The sequence below is a fragment of the Dermacentor andersoni genome, chromosome 1 (assembly GCF_023375885.2).
Source record: "Dermacentor andersoni chromosome 1, qqDerAnde1_hic_scaffold, whole genome shotgun sequence".
In the NCBI taxonomy this organism is placed as follows: domain Eukaryota; kingdom Metazoa; phylum Arthropoda; class Arachnida; order Ixodida; family Ixodidae; genus Dermacentor; species Dermacentor andersoni.
Genome location: NC_092814.1, coordinates 388,031,461 through 388,054,471, shown reverse-complemented (window position 1 = coordinate 388,054,471; position 23,011 = coordinate 388,031,461). Strand labels below are relative to the sequence as shown.

Genomic DNA, 23,011 nt, shown 5'->3' with positions numbered 1-23,011 from the left:
TACTATGGCATCATTGCGGCGGTACGTCGCTCACAACCTACGCTGCCAGTGCTGCTTCGTACTTGTCTCTCGTATTACGTCAACCCGACACTATCAACGACGACACCGTCTGCACATTTTACCTGCACTTTACCAATGGACTTTATTTTAATCACGCTTCGCACTTGTAGAGGGGCCCTGTAGCGGTGCGACTATCGCCTCCAAATCAGGCGAAGAAGAAGATGGGCTCAAGGTAGCCCGAGAGTAGAACACGCAAGCGCACTCGCCCTGAGAGGCCCCGCTGTCGGCCGCTTGCGAGGCCCCGCGGCACCACGGATGGCTGGCCTAAATAAACCGTGGCTACGGCGGCTACCTCTTAGGGCCGCCTTCCACATTCATCACGCCCATCACTTCAAACTGCATCTGAGTTGCCAGATCCCTGTTATCAGAAATGCTGTCCATTCCTCATTTTGTTTATTAGAGAAGTGGGAGTAAATACATTATTCAAAATACACAAAACATTATGCTAGCAATGGAATATGCGCACAATCGAAAAACGAGACAAACAATGCAGGGGTTTCCTAAGTGGGTAACGTCGAACTCGGGGATTCCGAAAACAGCATTTTAGATTTCCACGAGCAGCAAACACAAATCCAACCCCTTTCGGTTGATTTTCTTTACATTAGACTTTGGATTTAAAGAACTACCGGCAGCTACATCCGGATTTCGCGAGTCTTCGGAAGAAAGACTTTCACCGCGGCAGTGGCGTTAGAGTGTTATCGCAGTGTGATTCTTGGGCCCACGGTATGGACGTGTTTCAGCCATCCTCGCGGGCGGCCTGAAGAGTAAATGTGCCGCACGGTGAAAGCCACGTTCGAATTTAGTGCCTTGCTGACTTGTCGTCGATCTATGACGACTGACAGTCGACGTATTGTATAAGCACACGCCGGCCGCGTTCGCGCGCGACTCCATGTATATGTGCGTTGATGTCGGAGTGGCTTTCGCATATACAGGCTGGTTTGACTTCACACTGCGTGCATTTAAATGCGAAAACATTACGTGCCCCATTACGCGAAAATCTGCCGCCGTCGTCGGCGACGTGACCGAGCGATGGTACCAAAACTGGCGAACGGTGCAAGGAGTGAAAACACGTCGAAAATGCTCGGATTGACGTCTGAAATTTCTTATGTAGGCTCCTGTAAAACGGCTGTGCGTTCTATTGTCAAAGGCAGCAGTGTGAGCATAGCGCACGTCTAAAGGATACTTTATTCATCATTATTTTTTGCGCGTCTATGACTCTTTATGAAGTTGCGCTGTGCTGCGCTATTCTGCACTGTCATACTTGACTGTTGTTGTCAGTAGCGCAATTACTATCATGTGTAAACATGTTAAAACGCGAGGCCGAATGCACGTACCTCTTACTTTGACAAAGGCTGGTCCACCAGCCGAAACGTGAGAAATATACTGCGCAATACCAACGTACGTCGTACTCTTTAATTTCAAGTTGTATATACCCAGTGGCACAGGGTATATGCGTCTTTATAATTTCGCAGAGGCCTAGAGCGGAAAGTGCAATGCGCGTCGCTAGAGGGCGGCAGCCCGGAAGAAGCAAAGGTTCGCTTAAGCGGACTCTGGCACTATTACAAGTTCGACCACGAATCTAGAGAAAGAATACCTGACTTTTAATGAAAAGCAGCTTCTCAAGGGGCGCATTGATGACATGGTGAATCATGAAGTTCTACGTACACTCTTCGGGGGCCCAAAGCTTTAATTTATTTAGAGCAGAAGTCATGTACGATGTCTATTCAAACCGCGGTGTCTTTCTTTTTACTGCCTGCTTCGTGAAAAAGGCCAGATACCAGATACACGACAAACATTGGGACGGCTTGGGCAAGAATGGTTCGCGTTAAAATAGAATCTATCCGAGGAGGCACCACATGGCTTGTATCAGAGGTTTCAATAGGTTTAGGTTATATTAGAGGTTTTGTGGTGGTACGCATACAATCGAAAAAATAATCTGGTTCTTTTTCCACATTTCTTACTGCTTTACTAAACAGCAACTGTGATCTTGTTGGTTGAACACAAAGAAAGAAAGACGAATAGAGACCACACTTACCAAATCGCGAACAGAACCAAAGTATTCCTGCGCATTTTTGGCGTTCTGAAAAAATCCACGAAGTGAAATGTCGTGTTCTTTCTTGACTCCTGCGAAAACAAAAAAAAACAATATTTTAGAGCAACATTGATTGGTAATTGAACAGGGACTGCATACAGCAAAAGCGTTGAGCAGAAGTGCATATTTCAAGTCGCCACCGACTACATGACACGGCACAGTGAAACCCAAATTCGGCGACCTACTGCTTCCAATGCGTTAAACATCTTGATCAAAAAGATCGTGCTTTACAGGCGGCTCTGACTGTTGTCATAACGTGTCTTGGCACACCTCGCGCAACAAAGCCGCTCCAAGAGAGAGAGAGAGAGAAAACTTTTATTGTCAGGTTTTAGTGGAGCTTTCTTTCCCAGTGGTGTGGGCTAGCGTGGCGTCTGCTTTGCCGCGACGCTATCAGCCCATTCCGCCAACCGCATCTGGTCTTGCGGGTTGGAAGTTTTCGTCTTTTTCTCCCACTCGTCATGTGAGGGAGCTCGCCTAAAGAGTTCTCTCGGGGGAGGGTTCTTTTGGCATCCCCACAAGATGTGATCTTGGTCCGCAAGGAGACAGCTACAATGTTTGCAGTTTGGTGGATATTCACCACCGGTCACTGCAGCTAGCCTTTTTGGACTAAGTACAGATCTAGTCTGTACTCTCCTGAGGTTAGTTGCCTGTATTCTTGTCAGTGTCTCGTGCGGGGATGGATATATTCGCCTGGATTCGCGGTAATAAACGGTCATGTCGTTGTAGGTGTGGATACCTTCATGTCGGTCAACCCCGTCGGGCAAGCCCACCTCCCGGTTACTAGCTGCTCGGGCGGCTAGGTGGGCGGCCTCATTGCCAGGGTTGCCCGCATGAGCGGGTACCCACACCAACTTCAATTGTTTGAGGTTTTTGTTAATTATCCTGAATGCTACGAATCGCTGTTTTCGAGTCGGATATAATAGTCTTGGTGCCCGGAATGGAGGTGCCCGTGGCGATGGCGGCCTCTTCCGCCTCCACAATGGAAGATGTGTTTACCGTCGCACAGCTGATGGTGTGCCCGTCGCCATTAGTGACGGCTATGGTGTGTCGACCATCACTGGTGCGAGCAGCATCCACGTATATGGCGGGTTGGTTTTTGTAGCATTGTCAGAGTGCCGCCGCCCTAGCTTTGCGTCTACCACTGTTTTCAGTGCTCATGTTTTTCGGAAGCGGGGGGATAATTATCTTGGTCCGGATAGTGTTAGGTATTCGCTGTCGTTGCGGGATGTCTAAGGCTGGGCGATACCCTAAGGTGTCGAGGATCCGCTGTCCCGCATGTGTGCCGGATAATCGAACTGTTTGAGCCCATTTGTGGGCCTCTATGATTTCCTCAACGTTATTATGCACCCCTAGACTCAAGAGTGCCTCTGTATTAGTCCATTTTGGTAGCCCAAGAGCCTGTTTGAATAACGTTCGGATTAGACCGTTAAACCGTTCCAAATCCCTCTTCCTGAGATGCAGGTAAGGGCAGATATACGCCACTCGGCTCAGAAAGAAAGCCTGGATTAGCCTGCAGGCATCTTTCTCAACTCCGTGCCGTCGGTTGGAGACCCTCCTGAGAAGGTTCTGTAATTGCCCAGCTGTAGTTTGGAGTCGTGCTAAGGCTTCTTGGCTGTGCGTGTTCTGCTGGATCCACAATCCTAACACTCTGATTTTAGGAACGGATGGGACCGGTTGTCCAGCTACCTGCACCTGAATGTGTGCCGGCAAATCAGCAGCCGCATTTGCGGGATTTTTTTTCCGGACTATAAGCAATTCTGATTTTTTCGGCGAACAGCTGAGGCCATTGTTGCGAGCGTGTTTCTGCACTGCGTCAGCCGCTGCCTGCAGTGATTCTGAAATCTCTCCATCCGACCCAGTGCACGTCCAGATCGTTACGTCATCGGCGTAGATGGCGTGCCTGATATGAGGAATTTCTTTGAGTAGTCGGGATAAGCCACTCATGGTGGTATTAAAGAGGAAAGGAGAAAGTACTGCTCCCTGTGGTGTACCTCTAGTGCCGAGCTCTATGGTTTTGCTTTCAATATTGCCTATGTTTACGGTGGCAGTACGTCCCTTGAGGAATGTGGTAATATAGGTATATGTTCTCTTACCTACGTTCATGTTGGATACGTTTTCTAGAATGGCTCGATGTGAGACATTGTCAAGCGCTTTGTGTATGTCTAATGCTAACACTGTTCGAGTTGCGCGTATAGGCGCTGGGTTAAGGATATCATTTTGTACTTGCCACAGTATGTCTTGGGTGCACAGTTTAGGACGAAAGCCGATCATTGTCTCTGGGAAGAGGTTGTTGGTTTAGGCATAGTCAACCAGCCTATTGAGAACCACATGCTCCATAGCCTTACCAAGACAAGAGGTAAGGGATATGGGTCTGAGGTTCTCTAGACTGAGTGACTTGCCCGGTTTAGGAATGAAGACCACGCTAGCGTGCTTCCACTCTCGCGGGAGTGTACCGTTTTGCCAGTGCTGATTAAAAAGCTTGGTGATTATTGTTATGGTAGGGTCATCTAGATTCCTGAGCATTTTGTTGGTGATCTTATCTTTACCGGCTGATGATGTCGTGCGCAGGCAGCTGAGAGCGGCGCGTACTTCGGCCTCGGTGATGTCTTCGTCTAATGTTGTGTTTTCGTCTCCTCTGTACTCTATATATGCACCCGGCTCCCGTTCTGTATTAAGATATTGCCCGATCAAGAGGTTTACGAATTCAGAGTCTGTTCCCGGGAAACTGTGTACGATTTTCTGAATCCTTTTATGAGCAGCACTTTTAGGGTGTTGTGGATCTAGCATGTGTTTAAGCAGGGTCCAGGGGTTCTTTTTGCTTAACTGGCCATTCATGTTGTCGCATAATTGGTTCCATTGCATAGTGCTGAGCTCGCTAGAGTAGTCCTGAATCTCTTCCTCTAGGGCGGCGAGTTCGTGGCGCAGCGTGCGGTTGATCTTATTTTTTAGCCATCTCTGCTGAAGGTCTTTATGCTTTTCCCATAGACCTAGGAGCTTTGAGTCTGGCACGGGGCCTTCCTCTTCTATCGGTGCCATGGTTGTGGCATTGTCCACATCCTGGATAAGCTCATTCGTCCACGCAGTGAGGTCTGCTATATCGGTGAGCTGTTTGCGGTTTCTTACGTATCGGAATACATCCCATTTGGTATGTGGAATCAGCTTCATTTTCCTTTTATGCCTTTTGAAGGGATAGCGATAACAACGATATAGTGATCGCTCCCAAGACTAGTTTCGGTGTTATCCCAAAGAGCACCATTGGCATTTTTGACGAAGCATAAGTCGGGTGTGGTATTCCTGCTTACACTGTTGCCGATACGCGTGGGCCTATCTGGGTCAGTGATGAGTGTAAGTTCTAAGTCACTTGTCACTGAATATAGCGCATTGCCTTTCCTAGTGCAGGTTTGGTATCCCCAGACTGTGTGCGGAGCGTTAAAATCTCCTACAACAATCAGTTGTTCCTTCTCTGCGGCTTTACATGCTTTTTTCAGGAGGGCAATAACTCTGTTGCTTTTATCTTTCGGGGAGCTGTACAAGTTAAGGATGAATACACATCTGTGTTCCTTTTTCCTAGGCAGTAGCTGTACAAACGTGTAAGGAATTTTGTCTTCCTCCAGATCAATTTGCATTGCCGTAAGGTTGCGTTGTATCGCAACTGCCGTAGAAGGTTTCTTGTCGGCTTCAGTTAATTCATTGAACGTGGTATACCCAGTAATTTTGACTTGCGTGCCTGTTTCCTGTAAGGCTACAACATCTACCTTGGGATCAAAGCTAGCGAGTTGGAACTGCAGTGCTGCACGCTTTTGCTTAAACGATCTGCAATTCCATTGTATAATCTTAATAGTTTCAGCCATCTTTTTTGGTGTACGGTTCTGCCCTTACCGGCAATACAGATGTCATTTTGAAGCCCTTAGTGTTGAGCACTTTGGTGGCTGTGGTGGCAAGTTGTTCGTGTTCCGGGCTTTGTGTAAGGCTCTGTGTACATTCAGCTCTATACACAGCGCCTATCCTGGTAAGCTCGTGGGCCACCATCTGCTGAAATTCTGCGGTAGACTTTATGTGACTGGAGACTGTCTCAGCTAGCTGAGCAATTGCTACTTCTAACTTATCTACTCTGTCCATATGGTTTGAGGCTTCGGACTCCTTGGGTGTGTCCCGCACTGACGCTTTGCGTTTGTTTGACGGTTCTGCCTCCATCGATTCAAGTTCACCTTTCCGAACACAGGCCACTATTTCGCGTGCAGCCGGCGTCACAGAGGCGCCTCCAATTGGCTGCCTACTTTCTAGGGCCCTGATTTTGGCATTGGCTGCCTCTAGTTGTTGTCTCAGTGCTCTAATCTCTTCAGCGAGCTCCCTCACCTGGTTTGCATCCTGTTGAGGTCGTGCGGGCGTGGGGTTGGGCTCGGGATTGGCTGACCAGGCGACTTTCCGCGATACCGCCTGGTCACTTCGTTGTTTGGAGTTGGAGTGGCTGCGAAACTGGCTGTTGCTCCGGCTGCGCTGCCTGCTGCCACTTCTACTATTTGAAGCTTCGCGCTGGTCGGAACGCACGGAAGGGCGGCCGTGCCGCACGGCGTCTCGGTAGCTCGTTCCGCCCTCTATGCCGGCGCCAGATGCGTTTTGTGCGCCACTCGCCGGTGGCCCTGCTGTCGTCGACGTGGTGGCGCTTCCTCTTTTTCCTTCCCCGGCTGGTTGTCTGCGCTGCGCAGGTGGATAGAAGCGATAGCGGCAGCTGGGAGCGCCGGTAGGGTGACCGCCGCTGCAGATGATGCAACGCGCTTTGCACGCTGCCACAGTTCCCCGTGGCGGCGTCTCATGTTCTTCGTCGCCGCAATGGTGACATCGTTGTCGTCTTGGGTCCGGACAGACATCGGAGCGATGGCCGATCCGGCGACAGTTAAAGCAGGCTTCAATCCGTTCGCGGAATGGATGCACATTAAAGATTGAGGCCCAAAAGCGGACGTGCTTGCGTAATGTTCGTCCGGCAAAGGTCACCACAATATGGCGAGAGGATCCTATCCTTCTCGCTCCAGTGCTTTCCAATCCTGGATTTCTCGTGCATATTTCCTTGAATATGTCGGCATCAGTCTCGTCCGAGTAAGCGTAATAGATAACGCCTTTCACTGAATTTTCTGGGAGCGGTGCGTGTGCAAAAACGGCACATTCCTGTTGCTCAATTTTAAGGCATTTGATGTTATAATAAGCTTCAGCTCTTACCCTGGATGGGGTGCTGATCAGCGCAGTGTTGCTGGTAGGGTGTACTCTGACTTGATCTTCTTGCACCGCTTCATCCAGGTTAGCTTGGGCCGCAGCACACACTGTACGCAGAATCTTGGCTGGGCCGTAAGACAGCAGGTTGATCGCGCACTGTGGGCGAATGATGATCTTGTAATCTTCGGCCGGGAGCTTCGGCAGGGGTCTTCTCTTCGGTAACGACGGCGGACGAGCGCGATATCTCGGTGCGCTGCTTGGCGTTTCATTCGGCGTCCCTTTGTTCTCTTCGGCGGCTGGCTGCGTCTCGGCGTCAGTCTTGCGTCGGGCATATCGCCGCTGCGTGTCGAGAGCGGTCCAACTGCCGTCATTCAGTTCTTCGTCGGTGATGTTTTCCGCATCCACGACGATTTCCATGCTGCAGAATTTTTGGATCACTAGGGTAATGCAGTGGTGTCGGCGTGGAGTCCCGACCACGCCGGCGCCGATAGGCTTCTCGATGAGGAGAGCAAGAAGTGAACGCCGGCGAAAAACACTCGTAATAAGGCGAAATGTCCACCCACCGACCAAAACTTGGTATCAGCGTTGTCCTCTCGTCTTTAGGCTTCCGTTGGTAACAAAATCCACTCGGAAACTTTCAAAATTCTGGCCGAAAACATTTAAGAAAGCGGGAGCCGATGTTCGCAAGACTGTCCTACTCCAAGCCGCTCCAAGAGATCGTACACCTGACATCGTACCCAACACAGGCTTAATAAAATGGCTCAACGAAGCGATTTTAGATACACGCTTTCCATGTGCGCCGCTACGTACTGCTCATCAGACCATGTGCGTCCGTAGGTCACATTCGTCTTCAGGGAATCACCGGCTTTCCACCTTTTCGTCTGGTCACAATGCTCCACAATGCTCGACATGAAGATTCAAGCAACACGTCTGAAGCGACCACCCCGCATGCCGATAACTTTGTGTAGCGTGCCGAAGGGGCATGGCGGCTCGGGTGGATCCGTATTTTGTATCAATAACGTCGTGATGCTCTCGGTGTAGCATCCACCACAAAAAGGTAACATACAATGCCGGCTCTCTTCTCTGGGTATGGAGCCCTATTTGTCAACGAGGTGCCTCCAAAAGATTATTTGTTTGCAGATTACTTTGGACCTTGCCAATTTCTGCGCTGCTTAAGCGAAGTTAACTGCGAAGTTGCCTCAGAAGAATCCTCCCACCATTGCTGTAGGTCACCTTCCAACGGCATTCATTAACAGCGTCAAGATAAAGCCCTAATACGAGCATTGACTCAATGGTCAAAGTTTCTACTGTTCCCGCTCAGTCCCGTCGTCTTTTTTCTTTCTTTCATTCGCTGCATAGCATGTCACTGCCTTTTTATCAAATTCGTTAGTCACTGTCCTTTCGTCTGTGGTCATCGAGATGATGTTTTTTTTTTTGTGAGAGAAGCGGATAATTCCACGCTCTCTCAAGGCCGATTCACATGACAGATCACTTAGTCCGACCTCATACGAGCGTGGCAGAGGTGTAGCCAATCGTGTCGTAAGCAGCTCGTCTGCGGCTTCCTGAGCGAGGCGCGAAACGGGAGCACTAACCAACGTCGTCCGCAGACCGATCCGCCCCGTCGTGTGAATCCAACTTAAGCGGCGAAGACAGTTGCTGCCTCCTGACAAAAAAGAGCCGTTTACCATGTTTTCCTCTCGCGGCAATATGTACATATATGTATATGTCTACCCGTATGCAATGTGTATTTTTTATGTCGTACACTTACAGAAAAAACAAAGCCTACAAGATTTACTGAAATGTCACTACAAATGAATTACCTGCTGAAGCGGTCATCATTTCCAACAAAAACCGAATAAATGCATTCACAATTTAAACTAGTTACATCAATGAACTTCTTAACTACAAATTTTACGGCACGTGCTTGTATTGGAAAGTTGAAGGGAATCATTATAAAAGTCTAGTTACGCATTTCTATATTTGAAGATGGCCATGCAAATCGACGTTCGTTCAATTTACCTGATTACGCACGCAGCACCGTGAAACACGGCTCGCGGTGCAACTCCTCTTTCACGTACTATAGTAAAACTAAGCTTCGCCGCAGCTTTCCTGCTGAAGTCACTGTGCGTCCAATCGGCAGTCACGCAAAGTGTCAGTCGGAATGAGTTCGCGGGTCCAAGGAAGTATGACGACAGCTTTGTTTTATACCGCGTTTTTACCTTACTGAAGGACTGAACAAAGAAGCGCGTTCGATGTTCGGTCGTCAGACAATAGAACACCGTAGGTCTTTAATAGTGTCTTGCACCGTGATCTTTCGATATTTTTTAACAGCTTGGCTAACACCAGCTGGGACCCATGGTGTACTTTTTGTGAAAAAACTTTGAGAGCTCATTAAAAGAAATCTATGAAATCTAAATTCAGGAAAGGAGTGAGTGGCTTCGTATGTGCTGAGAGGGGACGTATCAATAAAAAAAGGCTTCCATGATGACTCGCTAGGTGGCAGAGCCCTCTTTAGCCAATAACTGTTCGGATGGTTGGTGCATTTATTTGGACATCGTTCAACTGACGTGGTGGACACAAATACCCAGCTGACAGTATGCGGTAATTTCGGCGTTATGCGAGGAAGAAATCCCGAGTGGGACATGGAATATCACTCTTCAGCAAGTATATGGGGACGAAGCAGTATTGAGAAGAATCTTGGAATAAGTTAGTTGGTGGGTCATTTATTTATCGAGAAACCGTTTCTTTGAATGGCGCCAAAAGCATCAGTACGGCAGATATGCGGTTCAAGACGATGTCGTAGAGTCAGGCGACCGGCAGCATCACATACAGCTGGAAATATGAAATGTATGAGGAAGTGCCCAAATGAAAATGGCCGTGGTACTGCGCACATGAAACCAGAATATGTGAAATTGAACAGGGGAAATGTTTCACCAAATCTTGCGTAATGAGTTAGGAAAATGGAAACTGAATGCGGAAATTGTCGTTCCTCACACACTGACGGGCGAACATAAAAATGCCAGACAAACAATTGCTGCTGAATTTCTGTCAAGTATCAGAGGCGATTCCACATTTGTGTGACGCATGATTGACGGAGAGTAAAGTTGGTGCTACTATGACGACCCTCAACAGAAGCGGCAAAGCGCCGATGGCGAAATCACGGTTCTCCTCGTTTTAAAAGTGGGAAGCGACAGCTCTTGAAAACGAAGATAATGTTGATCGCATTTTTGTCTTTAGTGTACCATGAATGCCTAGGCAAACAGTTAACCAAAACTTGCACACTGACATTTAAAGTGTTCACGCCAAGAAATTTGGCGTGGTGGTATTGATTTCTCATCATCTGAAGAGTGACCCTTGTTGCATGAAAACAGGAGGCCCCACAGTGCTTTGTCATCTCAGGAACACGTGACTAAACACCATATTCGCGCTCTATCACATGTTCCATATTCGTGCGACCCGTTTCTATTGTTCCTGCAAGTGGAATTGTTTTTGTAAAGGACGCCTCGTCAAGATGTCATGCAAAATGCTGCGGCTAATGTGCTGAAGAGCATCCCGGATAAAGCGTTCTCTGCTTGGTTCCATGACCTCCAGAAATGGCGGCAGCTGTGCGTAGATAGCCAAAAGGTCAGCTTTCAAAAGATTAAAATTATGGGGTTTTACGCACCAAAACCACATTCTGATTATGAGGCCCGCCGTAGTGGAGGACTCCGGAAATTTCGACCACCTGGGGTTCTTTAACGTGCACCTAAATCTAAGCACACCGGTGTTTTCGCATTTCGCCCCCATCGAAATGCGGCCGCCGTGGCCGGGATTTGATCCCGCGACCTCGTGCTCAGCAGCCCAACACCATAGTCACTGAGCAACCACGGCGGGTTTTCAAAAAATGGAGTCATCAGTTTGTAAGTTGAATAAATTATTTTTACTAGTGTTTCTGTCACAGATTGTATATTTGTGACGTATATATGTATATACCAAGTGACCTATTTCACTGTAAACAGATTCCTGGAAAATAGGATTTAGGCGATGTGATGGCGCTTCCTTCACTATTCGCTTTTTCAGCATGGCAGACACCAGATGGTCGAGTAGTGGTGTCGCAATACATTAGCTTCATTCATTCGTTATTTCACGAGTTAATTATTGGTTCTAACGCAAGCATTGGAAAGGTAGTGCTGGAGGAAGACGCCGCAGTAGGGAAAAGCAATTTGCCCGATTTTGAAAGCACCATTATTTGTTGAGATATTCGCCGACAAAAATTGTCCTTTCTTTCTTGGCCTCGGTACTAAAACAATGCGCGCAAGTAGCAGTGCCCGCGTTATTCTCTATGTTGTCTCGACACTTAGCAGCGCGCTGCGATGATCTGCTGAGGCGTCTAAAACATCGTCGCTTGTTTGCACCGCAAGTACGTCGCCGAGACTTATCCTCGGTGGATAAAATGATAAGAGGCGTTGACCTCAACAAGCGAGCTAAACATCGCGTTCCGGCGTTGTCTGTGCGCCCAGTGTCGGTATCGAAGTGGGAAATGGTGAATTTTGTCGACGAATATCTTAACGAGTGTCCTTTCTAAAATCGAGTAAACTTAATTTGTTTTCGGCGGCTTCCTCATCCAACATTACCATTTCAACTTTGGCTTTAAAATCGGTAATTAAAACAGGTAATCAATCAATCTAAGGTAATGCAGACGCTGGGACGGCTACCCGATCTATTTAACATCAGCCGTGCTGAGAAAATGAACATTGAAGAACGAATCGTGGAATCCAGAGAAGCCTATTTTTTAATCTATCTCCTTTAGGGTCCCCGGTATACTTACTTATGTCCATTTGTATTAGGCGCTTTCGGGTCGCACTGGCGGTGGCTGACCACAGTGCTGCTAACAACACTTGCGTACCCTCGCCTCTTAGCTTTCGGACCGGGTGCGTATATGAGCCCGAGGTTGCGAATTCTAGAGCCCACACCATCCACAGGTTGCCAAAATGCAAAAATATCCTTTTTCATTAGCTTAACATACCAGTACACTTTCAATAATGTGAAACACGAAATTTGACCGGAGCCGGCTTTTAGTAAAACGTACGCGATCGTCTTCCGCCGTTGTTTAGAGCCAAAAGTTTATCTGGATTTCACATGATGCGGCAGTACTTCGGAGTCGAACAAACAAACAACCCTACGAGGATTGCGCAAATAACCCTAAAATGTGAGAAGTTACAAAGTGCACCGCAATCATAGCCATGTCAACACCGAGCATAGCTTACATATGCCGTTAGACAAACGGATCGCAAAGAGGCATACCCTGAATTATAGACGAAACGAGGGCCATGTACTTAGAACCTGCCAAGTGCTATAGAAGAGCAAATGAAAGCAGTAGCACAGTTACGCCGGCAACTTTTTTATTCTGTTTCTATTTCCAATGTGATGTGTCTAAAAGAGCTTTTGTGGGGTGATCGGTGTAGTGAGTAACCGAAATGGGGTTGCGGCCGACACGTGATTATTTCTTTGACAAGCTCTTCCTTTTTCTCAACTAATGCTTGAGACGTGCAGTATAGCCAGTTTCACAGCAGCTGCAAGGTGCGGTCGAGCTCACCGATTTTGCGAAGAGAGCGAGGTCGCTCATGATCTTGTCCATGTCAGGCACGGGTCTTCGATTGATCCTTAAGATGCGTACCAGAGACTGCTCGGCACGCTCGATGTGATCCTTCGTGAGCAGCCAGCGTGGAGATTCTTGCAGATAGCTGAATAAGCAAGAAGCAGACAAGGAGTTAATTAGAAAAAGCTTGCAGTATTTGCTGTGCCGCTTAAACCCAAGGAATTGTTTCTTTGCTGTAGACGAAAAATGAGTCGGAAAAAGTAAAACTCAACTTCCACAAAAGGTTATTGTAAGGGGTTTTATGAAGTACACGCCAATGAAAAACAGAAGCATTGGAGGCGTAACGGCAATTTGTGTAAAACAAGATTAGCCTCCGTTGAAGAAACATTGGCGGAACAGTGATAACTAAAAAGAACTTATGTGGGACAAATACAGTTTTTTTTTTCATAGAGAGGGTCACATAACGCTGCGTTATCAAGATTTCAAATTGACGATGCATTCTATACTTACAGCAGTACTCAGGATGGCTTTCAACTCAACACATCACATTGCATTGCAGTCATCATGCTTTGACTCCGGTGCATAAGCAGAACAATTGCATTTATATTCTGAGGACTACTCTGCCGTGAAGCCTTAATCTGCTTGCCCAGCTAAATGCGTATGGTGAGAAGGAGCCTCCCGTATGTTACAGTGCTAGGTTTCCTGCCTTTGTCTGAGTTACGTTTTCCGTGAGCCCGATGCTTACTCGAGCTATCTGCCTGAGAAATCAAAAGCAGAAAGGAGTCACTCGGTGAAAGGCGTAACCTCTACGGTCGTCGACGTCGTGTTAACACCACAGCGGCGTGTTACAATACGTTCCGCTTGTGTAGGGCCGTTCCTTGGCTACAGAAACTTCTAAAAAAGCATCTAAGCTAGCGATAAGTTTCATACGAGGCCATAAGGCAAGGATTCGTGTTAAAGTTACTGGTGAGTATCTGAGGGACAAAGTGTTGACAGGTGGAATACTCCCTGTTAAGCAATCGTTGAAATCATTTACAACAAACAGTGCAAGGCCTCAAACGGTAGCCTAAGAGTACGTGAGCACAGGAGTGAGCATGGTGGATAGGCACAAATGTGCAGCGTGTGAAGCATTTGTCAATGGTGCTTCATACCCTGCAGATTTGTGCCGTTCCAGCATCCTCACTCTTGTGCACACATACCCTTAGGCTACCGTTTGAGGCCTTGCATTGTGTGTCGTAAATATCCGGACTGCGGTATCCCTCGCCCCTGCTTTCGCCTGCAAGTGGAAGTGCTTCACCACAGGGTGTGCCACCTGCCCTAACTGTACGACAGACACCGATGTACAGCATCTGCTTAGCATTTACCCTGGTGCACGACATATCTATGGCCTCTTGCGTAGACGGTCTGCCCTCCGCAGTGACTGGCATGCTAACTTGAGCACGCAGATTGAAGATGTCTCTCATTACAGAGCCTTAGGGACTTCCTGCACGACACGGTGTCACACCATTCATACAAATTTTATCATGAGAGTAGGTATAGGAATACTCTAGGCGAATTTTCGCTGTCGCCATTGCCCTGAGGTCCCGTATGATCCAAGTGTAGTAGTATCATGTTGCGCTCCGCACGCCGTGTAGTGTGCGCATGAAGGAATGTGTGCGAGGATGAGTCGACAAGGATGGCATATGAATATACCGCGAGACGCGTTTGCATTGAAATACCAATGTCTGCCTTTCAACAATGCGACACATTTCCCGGTGCCATATTGTGAAAAGCTCTCGTAACAGAGAGCAGAAATAGCGCGAATGACCAAGGAGGCAGGGAGTAGAGAAGGAACGCTGGATGTTCGGCAGGCTGCCTGTGTACCGGTCCCGAAAAACGCCAACCGCCCCGATTCCTGTGCCTTGTATTATTTTAAGTAAACGCTTAGTGCCTACCATTTACTCTCACGAGGGACAATGGGGCTTTCAGTACAATACGTTAGTAGAAGCTACTGCCTTGCGGGATTTTGCCGCCACCCACCATCATGCTTAGAGACGACGTTGCTCCCAGTACTGCATCGCCAGGAGCGGCCCCGTTTCAGCACTACCGAGAGCCACGCACGTTCTCCGCAAAGGCAGAAGAAGATGTCGACGACTGGCTCACCCATTATGAGAGGGCAATCCAATACGACCACAGGAGCGCTGCCTCCCAACCGAGGATCGTTGTTTTCTTTTTGACTTACACGGCGATGGCTTGGTATGACAACCATTCGGACGCGCAAACTACCCGGGCCTATTTCGTCGAGGAGATCAAGAAGTGTTTTGACAAAAATAAAAACAGGAACAGCGCAACACATGACGAGCGAGTAAAGAGCACAGGACAGATTGCTGACGAGCTACCAAATGCTTTATTTGCAGATGCAGCGTATAAAGACATTGAATGTGACATAAAAAACAGAAAAAGAAGAATAAGAACGATAATCGTCAGGCCAAGAATATAATCGAGTTCTTTTGTTGAGAGCTTGAGGGACGCAGAACTGACGCACGCGTCGCCACTTTAAATATGCGAAATGCCTCAATGATTTGCCGTGCACGCTTTTCACTATATGTGCCCCCAATTGTTTCGCACTTCTTAAAAATCAGGGTGCAACCACACGTGTTACAGTGGGCAGCCAGATAACTGTACGGGCTTCTTTTAGTGAAGTGGTATGCTCACGCAGGCCATCATTAATGCACCTCCCCGGTTGCCCTATAGAGCAACGTTTACAATCAAGCGGAATTTTATAGACGACCTGCGTTGTAGAGTCAATAAAGCCGCGAACATGATTCTTATAGCAGCTTTAGCGCGAGACAGTATCCTCTCTGTTGACTATATTGCACAACGTGCTCAGCTTATTAGGGGCATTGCACACCACCCTCACTCCTGCCTTGGCCGCGATTTTCATAATGTTATGGGATTACGGCCTGTCCTTGTCCGGACAGGCCGCCACTGGAATATGAACCTGGCAACGTTTAACGCTAGAACGTTATCTAGTGAGGCGAGTCTAGCAGTGCTATTGGAAGAATTAGAGGGCAGCAAATGGGATATAATAGGGCTCAGTGAAGTTAGGAGGCCAAAAGAAGCATATACAGTGCTCAGAAGCGGGCACGTCCTGTGCTACCGGGGCTTAGCGGAGAGACGAGAACTAGGAGTCGGATTCCTGATTAATAAGAACATAGCAGGTAACATACAGGAATTCTATAGCATTAACGAGAGGGTGGCATGTCTTGTTCTGAAACTTAATAAGAGGTACAAAATGAAGGTTGTACAGGTCTACGCTCCTACATCCAGTCATGATGACCAGGAAGTCGAAAGCTTCTATGAAGACGTGGAATCGGCGATGGGTAGAGTGAAAACAAAATACACTATACTGATGGGCGATTTCAATGCCAAAGTAGGCAAGAAGCAGGCTGGAGACAAGGCAGTGGGGGAATACGGCATAGGCACTAGGAATAGCAGGGGAGAGTTATTAGTAGAGTTTGCGGAACAGAATAATATGCGGATAATGAATACCTTCTTCCGCAAGCGGGATAGCCGAAAGTGGACGTGGAGGAGCCCGAACGGCGAGACTAGAAATGAAATAGACTTCATACTCTGCGCTAACCCTGGCATCATACAAGATGTGGACGTGCTCGGTAAGGTGCGCTGCAGTGACCACAGGATGCTAAGAACTCGAATTAGCCTAGACTTGAAGAGGGAACGGAAGAAACTGGTACATAAGAAGCCGATCAATGAGTTAGCGGTAAGAGGGAAAATAGAGGAATTCCAGATCAAGCTACAGAACAGGTATTCGGCTTTAACTCAGGAAGAGGACCTTAGTGTTGAAGCAATGAACGACAATCTTGTGGGCATCATTAAGGAGTGTGCAATAGAAGTCGGCGGTAACTCTGTTAGACAGGATACCAGTAAGCTGTCGCAGGAGACGAAAGATCTGATCAAGAAACGCCAATGTATGAAAGCCTCTAACCCTACAGCCAGAATAGAACTGGCAGAACTTTCGAAGTTAATCAACAAGCGTAAGACAGCTGACATAAGAAAGTATAATATGGATAGAATTGAACAAGCTCTCAGGAACGGAGGAAGCCTAAAAGCAGAGAAGAAGAAACTAGGAATTGGCAAGAATCAGATGTATGCGTTAAGAGACAAAGCCGGCAATATCATTACTAATATGGATGAGATAGTTCAGGTGGCTGAGGAGTTCTATAGAGATTTATACAGTACGAGTGGAACCCACGATGATAATGAAAGAGAGAATAGTCTAGAGGAATTCGAAACCCCACAAGTAACGCCGGAAGAAGTAAGGAAAGCCTTGGGAGCTATGCAAAGGGGGAAGGCAGCTGGGGAGGATCAGGTAACAGCAGATTTGTTGAAGGACGGTGGGCAGATTGTTCTAGAAAAACTGGCCACCCTGTATACACAATGCCTCATGACCTCGAGCGTACCGGAATCTTGGAAGAACGCTAACATAATCCTAATCCATAAGAAAGGGGACGCCAAAGACTTGAAAAATTATAGACCGATCAGCTTACTGTCCGTTGCCTACAAAGTATTTACTAAGGTAATTGCAAATAGAATCAGGAACACCTTAGACTTCCGTCAACCAAAGGACCAGGCAGGATTCCGTAGAGGCTACTCAACAATAGATCATATTCACACTATCAATCAGGTGATAGAGAAATGTGCGGAATATAACCAACCATTATATGTAGCTTTCATTGATTATGAGAAAGCGTTTGATTCAGTCGAAACCTCAGCAGTCATGGAGGCATTGCGGAATCAGGGTGTAGACGAGCCGTACGTAAAAATACTGAAAGATATCTATAGCGGCTCCACAGCCACTGTAGTCCTCCATAAAGAAAGCAACAAAATCCCTATAAAGAAAGGCGTCAGGCAGGGAGATACGATCTCTCCAATGCTATTCACAGCATGTTTACAGGAGGTATTCAGAGACCTGGATTGGGAAGAATTGGGGATAAGAGTAAATGGAGAATACCTTAGTAACTTGCGCTTCGCTGATGATATTGCCTTGCTTAGTAACTCAGGGGACCAACTGCAATGCATGCTCACTGACCTGGAGAGGCAGAGCAGAAGGGTGGGACTAAAAATTAATCTGCAGAAAACTAAAGTAATGTTTAACAGTCTCGGAAGGGAACAGCAGTTTACGATAGGTAGCGAGGCACTGGAAGTGGTAAGGGAATACATCTACTTAGGACAGGTAGTGACTGCTGATCCGGATCATGAGAGTGAAATAATCAGAAGAATAAGAATGGGCTGGGGTGCGTTTGGCAGGCATTCTGAGATCATGAACAGCAGGTTGCCATTATCCCTCAAGAGAAAAGTTTATAACAGCTGTGTCTTACCAGTACTCACGTACGGGGCAGAAACCTGGAGGCTTACAAAAAGGGTTCTACTTAAATTGAGGACGACGCAACGGGCTATGGAAAGAAGAATGATAGGTGTAACATTAAGGGATAAGAAAAGAGCAGATTGGGTGAGGGAACAAACGCGCATTAATGACATCTTAGTTGAAATCAAGAAAAAGAAATGGGCATGGGCAGGACATGTAATGAGGAGGGAAGATAACCGATGGTCATTAAGGGTTACGGACTGGATTCCGAGGGAAGGGAAGCGTAGCAGGGGGCGACAGAAAGTTAGGTGGGCAGATGAGATTAGGAAGTTTGGAGGGTCAACATGGCCACAATTAGCACATGACCGGGGCAGTTGGAGAAGTATGGGAGAGGCCTTTGCCCTGCAGTGGGCGTAACCAGGCTGATGATGATGATGATGATGATGGGATACACGGTGTACATAAGGAATGACGGCAAGTCTAGATCTCGAAGGCGGTGACGGCTTAGTTTGTTTTCCGGCATTCTTTAACTCTTTAACAAGGCCACCAGCATCACTGCACAACACGCTGGTCAGGTAACCTGCTTATTTTAGTCTGTTGACTTGCGCTGAAGAGCTTTGTTCAACAGAGTACTCGCACGAGCGCTTCAGAGCAGCTCGCAAACATGCCTTGGCGATGCCTCGTTTTACGAGTTTGGAGTGTGCAGAGGAAAACGGAAGAAGCCCTTTCTTTGAGTGAGGCGAGTAGCTCCTGCACACGTGATAAGGTTTAAAAACAATTTTAATGTCTAAAACCCTTAAACCGTCAGTAGCGGGCTCTTCCGTTGTTATTGTAAAATCCTTCATTATTTCACTGAAGGCGTCAATAATTGTCTTGGAGGTTAACTTCGTGTCACAAGGGTCAACTGTATAATATACTAAAAAGTCGTCAACAAAGCGAAATATGCTTACGGTCGTCAGCTGTAGGCGAGCGAGTAAGTCCCTGTCATAGCGTGCCCAAAAAATGTGGCTAACTATGGGTGCGAAACATGAACCTATACACACTCCCTGCTTTTGAATTAAAAGCTCATTGTCATGACACATGAATGTGGATTTTAGGTAGTAGGTGAGCATTTCCATGAAGCTACCGACACTCGTTCCACAGTCATTTTGAAACCTAGCCCCTCACGCTCTCAACAAAAGAATTGAATTATCTTCTTGGCTGACGCTTATCTTTCTTCTTTTTCTGTTCTTTATGTCACATTATATGATGTCTTTATATACTGCTTCTGCAAATAAAGCACTTGGTTCCTAGTCAGCGCTCTCTCCTGAGTTGCGCTGTGTTGCGCTGTTCCTGTTTTTATTTTAAAGATGAACCAACCAGCCCCATTGAACACACTGCTTTGGCAATTCAGATGCTCAGAAGAAACGAGCGGAATAAACGTTAGCTGAGAGGGATCAGGTACCCGGAGAGACTTCCACTACCTTTTCAAGGAAGTTATGAAGCTCTGCAAAACCACAAACCCTGGAATGTCAGAAGAGGATAAGGTGGGACACCTTTTAAGAGGAATCGCGGAAGATCAATGTTCCAACTTATCAATCATTTGAAACTCTCAATTTCGGATTCCGTCGAAATTTACTCAATATTTTTGAAAAGCAGGTCGATTTATTCGTCTTTTCTTTTTATGCGCCTCTTCACACAGCCATTAGAATCCTTCAAACTACCACGTAACTGGAAGGCGGGAAACAATTACCACAATTTACCTTAACTACAGCCCAATATCGCTATGCAGCACACTATGCAAGGTTGTCGAGCATGTCATTTACACAATGCTTGTTGCTTTCCTACAATATAAATCCCTTTTTAGCAGTTATCAACATGGTCTTCGAAAGCATTACTCCTGGAACACACACCTCATTTTCTTCACTAAAAGGTGACAGGAACTTTAGCATACGCTAAAGCGGATGAAGGCGAAAGTCTTCAGGCTCACGAGACATTATTAAATTACTTGACATTCTAATTCAAATGCGTTCTTACTTCCTATTAATTATTTTCTCGCATCAAAGGTCGTTGGTTCGAATGCCTGAATAAATTTATCTTAATTAACTGTGCCGCAGTTAAATTCACCTTGACTGACACAAAAGGTCCTAGGTTCAACCATCAATGGTGGCACCATCTATTTTGGTGCCATTCAGCTTTCGTCCTACCAAAGGTAAAGGGATCGATTCCCACCAATGGTCGTGGGTTGGACCATCGATCGTGGCACCATCAGTTTTGGTGCCACTGAATTTTGGTCCCACCAAAGCTCCTAGGTTCGAGTGCCTTAATTAACTCCAAAGGTAGTGGGTTTGACTCCCAACAATGGTCGCGGCTTCGACCATCAATGGTAGCACCATCAATTTTGGTGTCACTGAATTTTGGTCCCACCAAAGGTCGAGCATTCGACTCTCACGAAAGCTCGTTGGTTGTAGTGTCCTAATTGACTTTGCCTTAATTAACATCAAAGGTCGTGGCTTCGACTCCCAGAATCCTCGTTGGTTCGACCATCAATGGTAGCACCATCAATTTTGGCGGCATTGACTTTTTGGTCCCACCAGACATCGAGGGTTCGACTCTACTCAAACATTGTGGGTTCGAGAGCCTTAACTTTGCCTTAATTAACACCAAAAGTCGTGAGTTCGACTCCCAAAAACGCACGCGGGTTCGAGTGCCCTAATTAACTTTGCCTCAGGTAACCTCAAAAGTCTTGTGTTTGACTCCCACCAACGGTCGTGGGTTCGACCATCGATGGTAGCAGTATCAATTTTGATGCCATTGAAGTTTGGGGGAAAGCGGCAGGAGAAGATGGAATAACAGTCGATTTAACCAAAGATGGAGGGGACCTAATGCTTGAAAAACTGCCAGCTCTCTCAAGTGTCTATCGACTTCAGTGGCCCCAGAAAACTGAACGAATCCAAACATTATACTAATCCACAAAAACGGAGACGTTAAAGAATTGAAAAATTATAGGCCCATTAGCTTACTCCCAGTATTATATAAAATATTCACGAAGATAATTTCCAATTCAATAAGGGCAACACTGGACTTTCATAAACCAAGGAAACAGGCTGGCGTCAGGAAAGAATATTCTACAATGGTTCACATCCATGTCATTAATCAGGTAATCGAGAAATATGAATAGTACAATCGGCCTCTCTATATGGCTTTCATAGATTACGAAAATGCATTTGATTCAGTAGAGATACCAGCAGTCAGAGGCATTACGTAATCAAGAAGTACAGACCGCTTACGAAATTATATTGGAAAATATCTACAGAGATTCCACCGCTACCTTAATTATACACAAGAAAAGTAGGAAGATACCTATAAAGAAAGGGTCAGACAAGGAGACCCAATCTCTCTAATGCTATTCACTGCATGCTTGGAAGAAATATTCAAGCTATTAAACTGGGAAGGCTTAGGATTAAGGATCGACGGCGAATATCTCAGCAACCTTCGGTTCGCCGATGACATTTTTCTATTCAGCTACAACGCAGACGAGTTACATCAAATGATTGAGGACCTTAACAGAGAGAGTATAAGAGTGGGGTTCAAGATTAATAGGCAGAAGACAAAAATAATGATCAATAGCCGGGCAAGGGAACAATAGTTCAGGATCGGCAGTCAGCCTCTAGAGTCTGTGAAGGAGTACGTTTACCTAGGTAAAAAATCACAGGAAATACTGATCATGAGAAAGAAATACACAGAAGAATAAAAATGGGTTGGAGCGCATACGGCAGACAATGTCAGCTCCTGACTGGAAGCTTACCATTATCATTGAAAAGGAAGGTGTACACTCAGTGCATTTTACCAGTGGTAACATAGGGGGCAGAGACTTGGAGACTGAAAAAGAAGCTTGATAATAAGTTGAGGACCGCGCAAAGAGCGATGGAACGAAGAATGCTAGGCGTAACGTTAAGAGACCGAAAGAGAGTCGTTTGGACTAGAGAGCAAACGGGTATAGGCGATATTCGAATTGACATCACGAGAAAAAAATGGAGCTGGGCAGGTCATGTAATGCACAGGTTAGATAACCGTTGGACCATTAGGGTTACAGAATGGGTACCAATAGAAGGGAAGCGCAGTCGAGAACGGCGGAAGACTAGGTAGGGCGATGAAATTAGGAAATTCGCGGGCGCTAGTTGGAATCAGTTGGCGCAGAACAGGGGCAATTGGAGATCGCAGGGAGAGGCCTCCGTCCTGCTGTGGGCATAAAATAGACTGATGCTGATGACGATGATACATTTCGGCCCACGAAAGGTCGTGGGTTCGACTCCCACCACAGCTCGGGGGTTTGAGTGCCTTAGTTAACTTTGCGTAATTAACATCAAAGATCGTCTGCTCGACTGCAACCACTGGTCGTGGGTTGGGCCATCAATGGTGGCACCATCAATTTTGGTGCCATTGAATTTTGGACTCACCAAAAATCGAGGATTCAACTCCCACCAGAGTTGTAGGTACGAGTGCCTTAATTAGCTTTGCCTTAATCAGCATCAAAGGTCGTGGGTTCGACTTCCACCAATGGTCGTGGGCGGCACCATCAATCTCGGTGCAATTAAATTTTGGTGTCATAACGGCCTACGGTCAATTTTTCGATAATGCCGGACAAGTGATTTTTCCACCCATGAGGCACTTAAGGCTTTCCCTTTAATAACCCACCGTGGTGGCGTATTGGTTTTAGCTTTGCGCT

The 23,011-nt window shown here is 46.8% G+C and overlaps 1 protein-coding gene across 1 annotated transcript in view; it reads right to left on the bottom strand.

Moving 5' to 3' along the window:
• LOC126518708 (organic cation transporter protein-like) overlaps nucleotides 1-23,011 on the bottom strand; it is a 332,875-nt gene that overhangs the window by 93,661 nt on the left and 216,203 nt on the right. The window contains exons 7-8 of the mRNA XM_050168473.2: nucleotides 12,936-13,083; nucleotides 2,096-2,184 (exon numbers count right to left, since the gene is read on the bottom strand). Of these exons, the coding sequence (XP_050024430.1) occupies nucleotides 2,096-2,184; nucleotides 12,936-13,083 (237 nt within the window). The remainder of the gene's footprint in view (nucleotides 1-2,095; nucleotides 2,185-12,935; nucleotides 13,084-23,011) is intronic.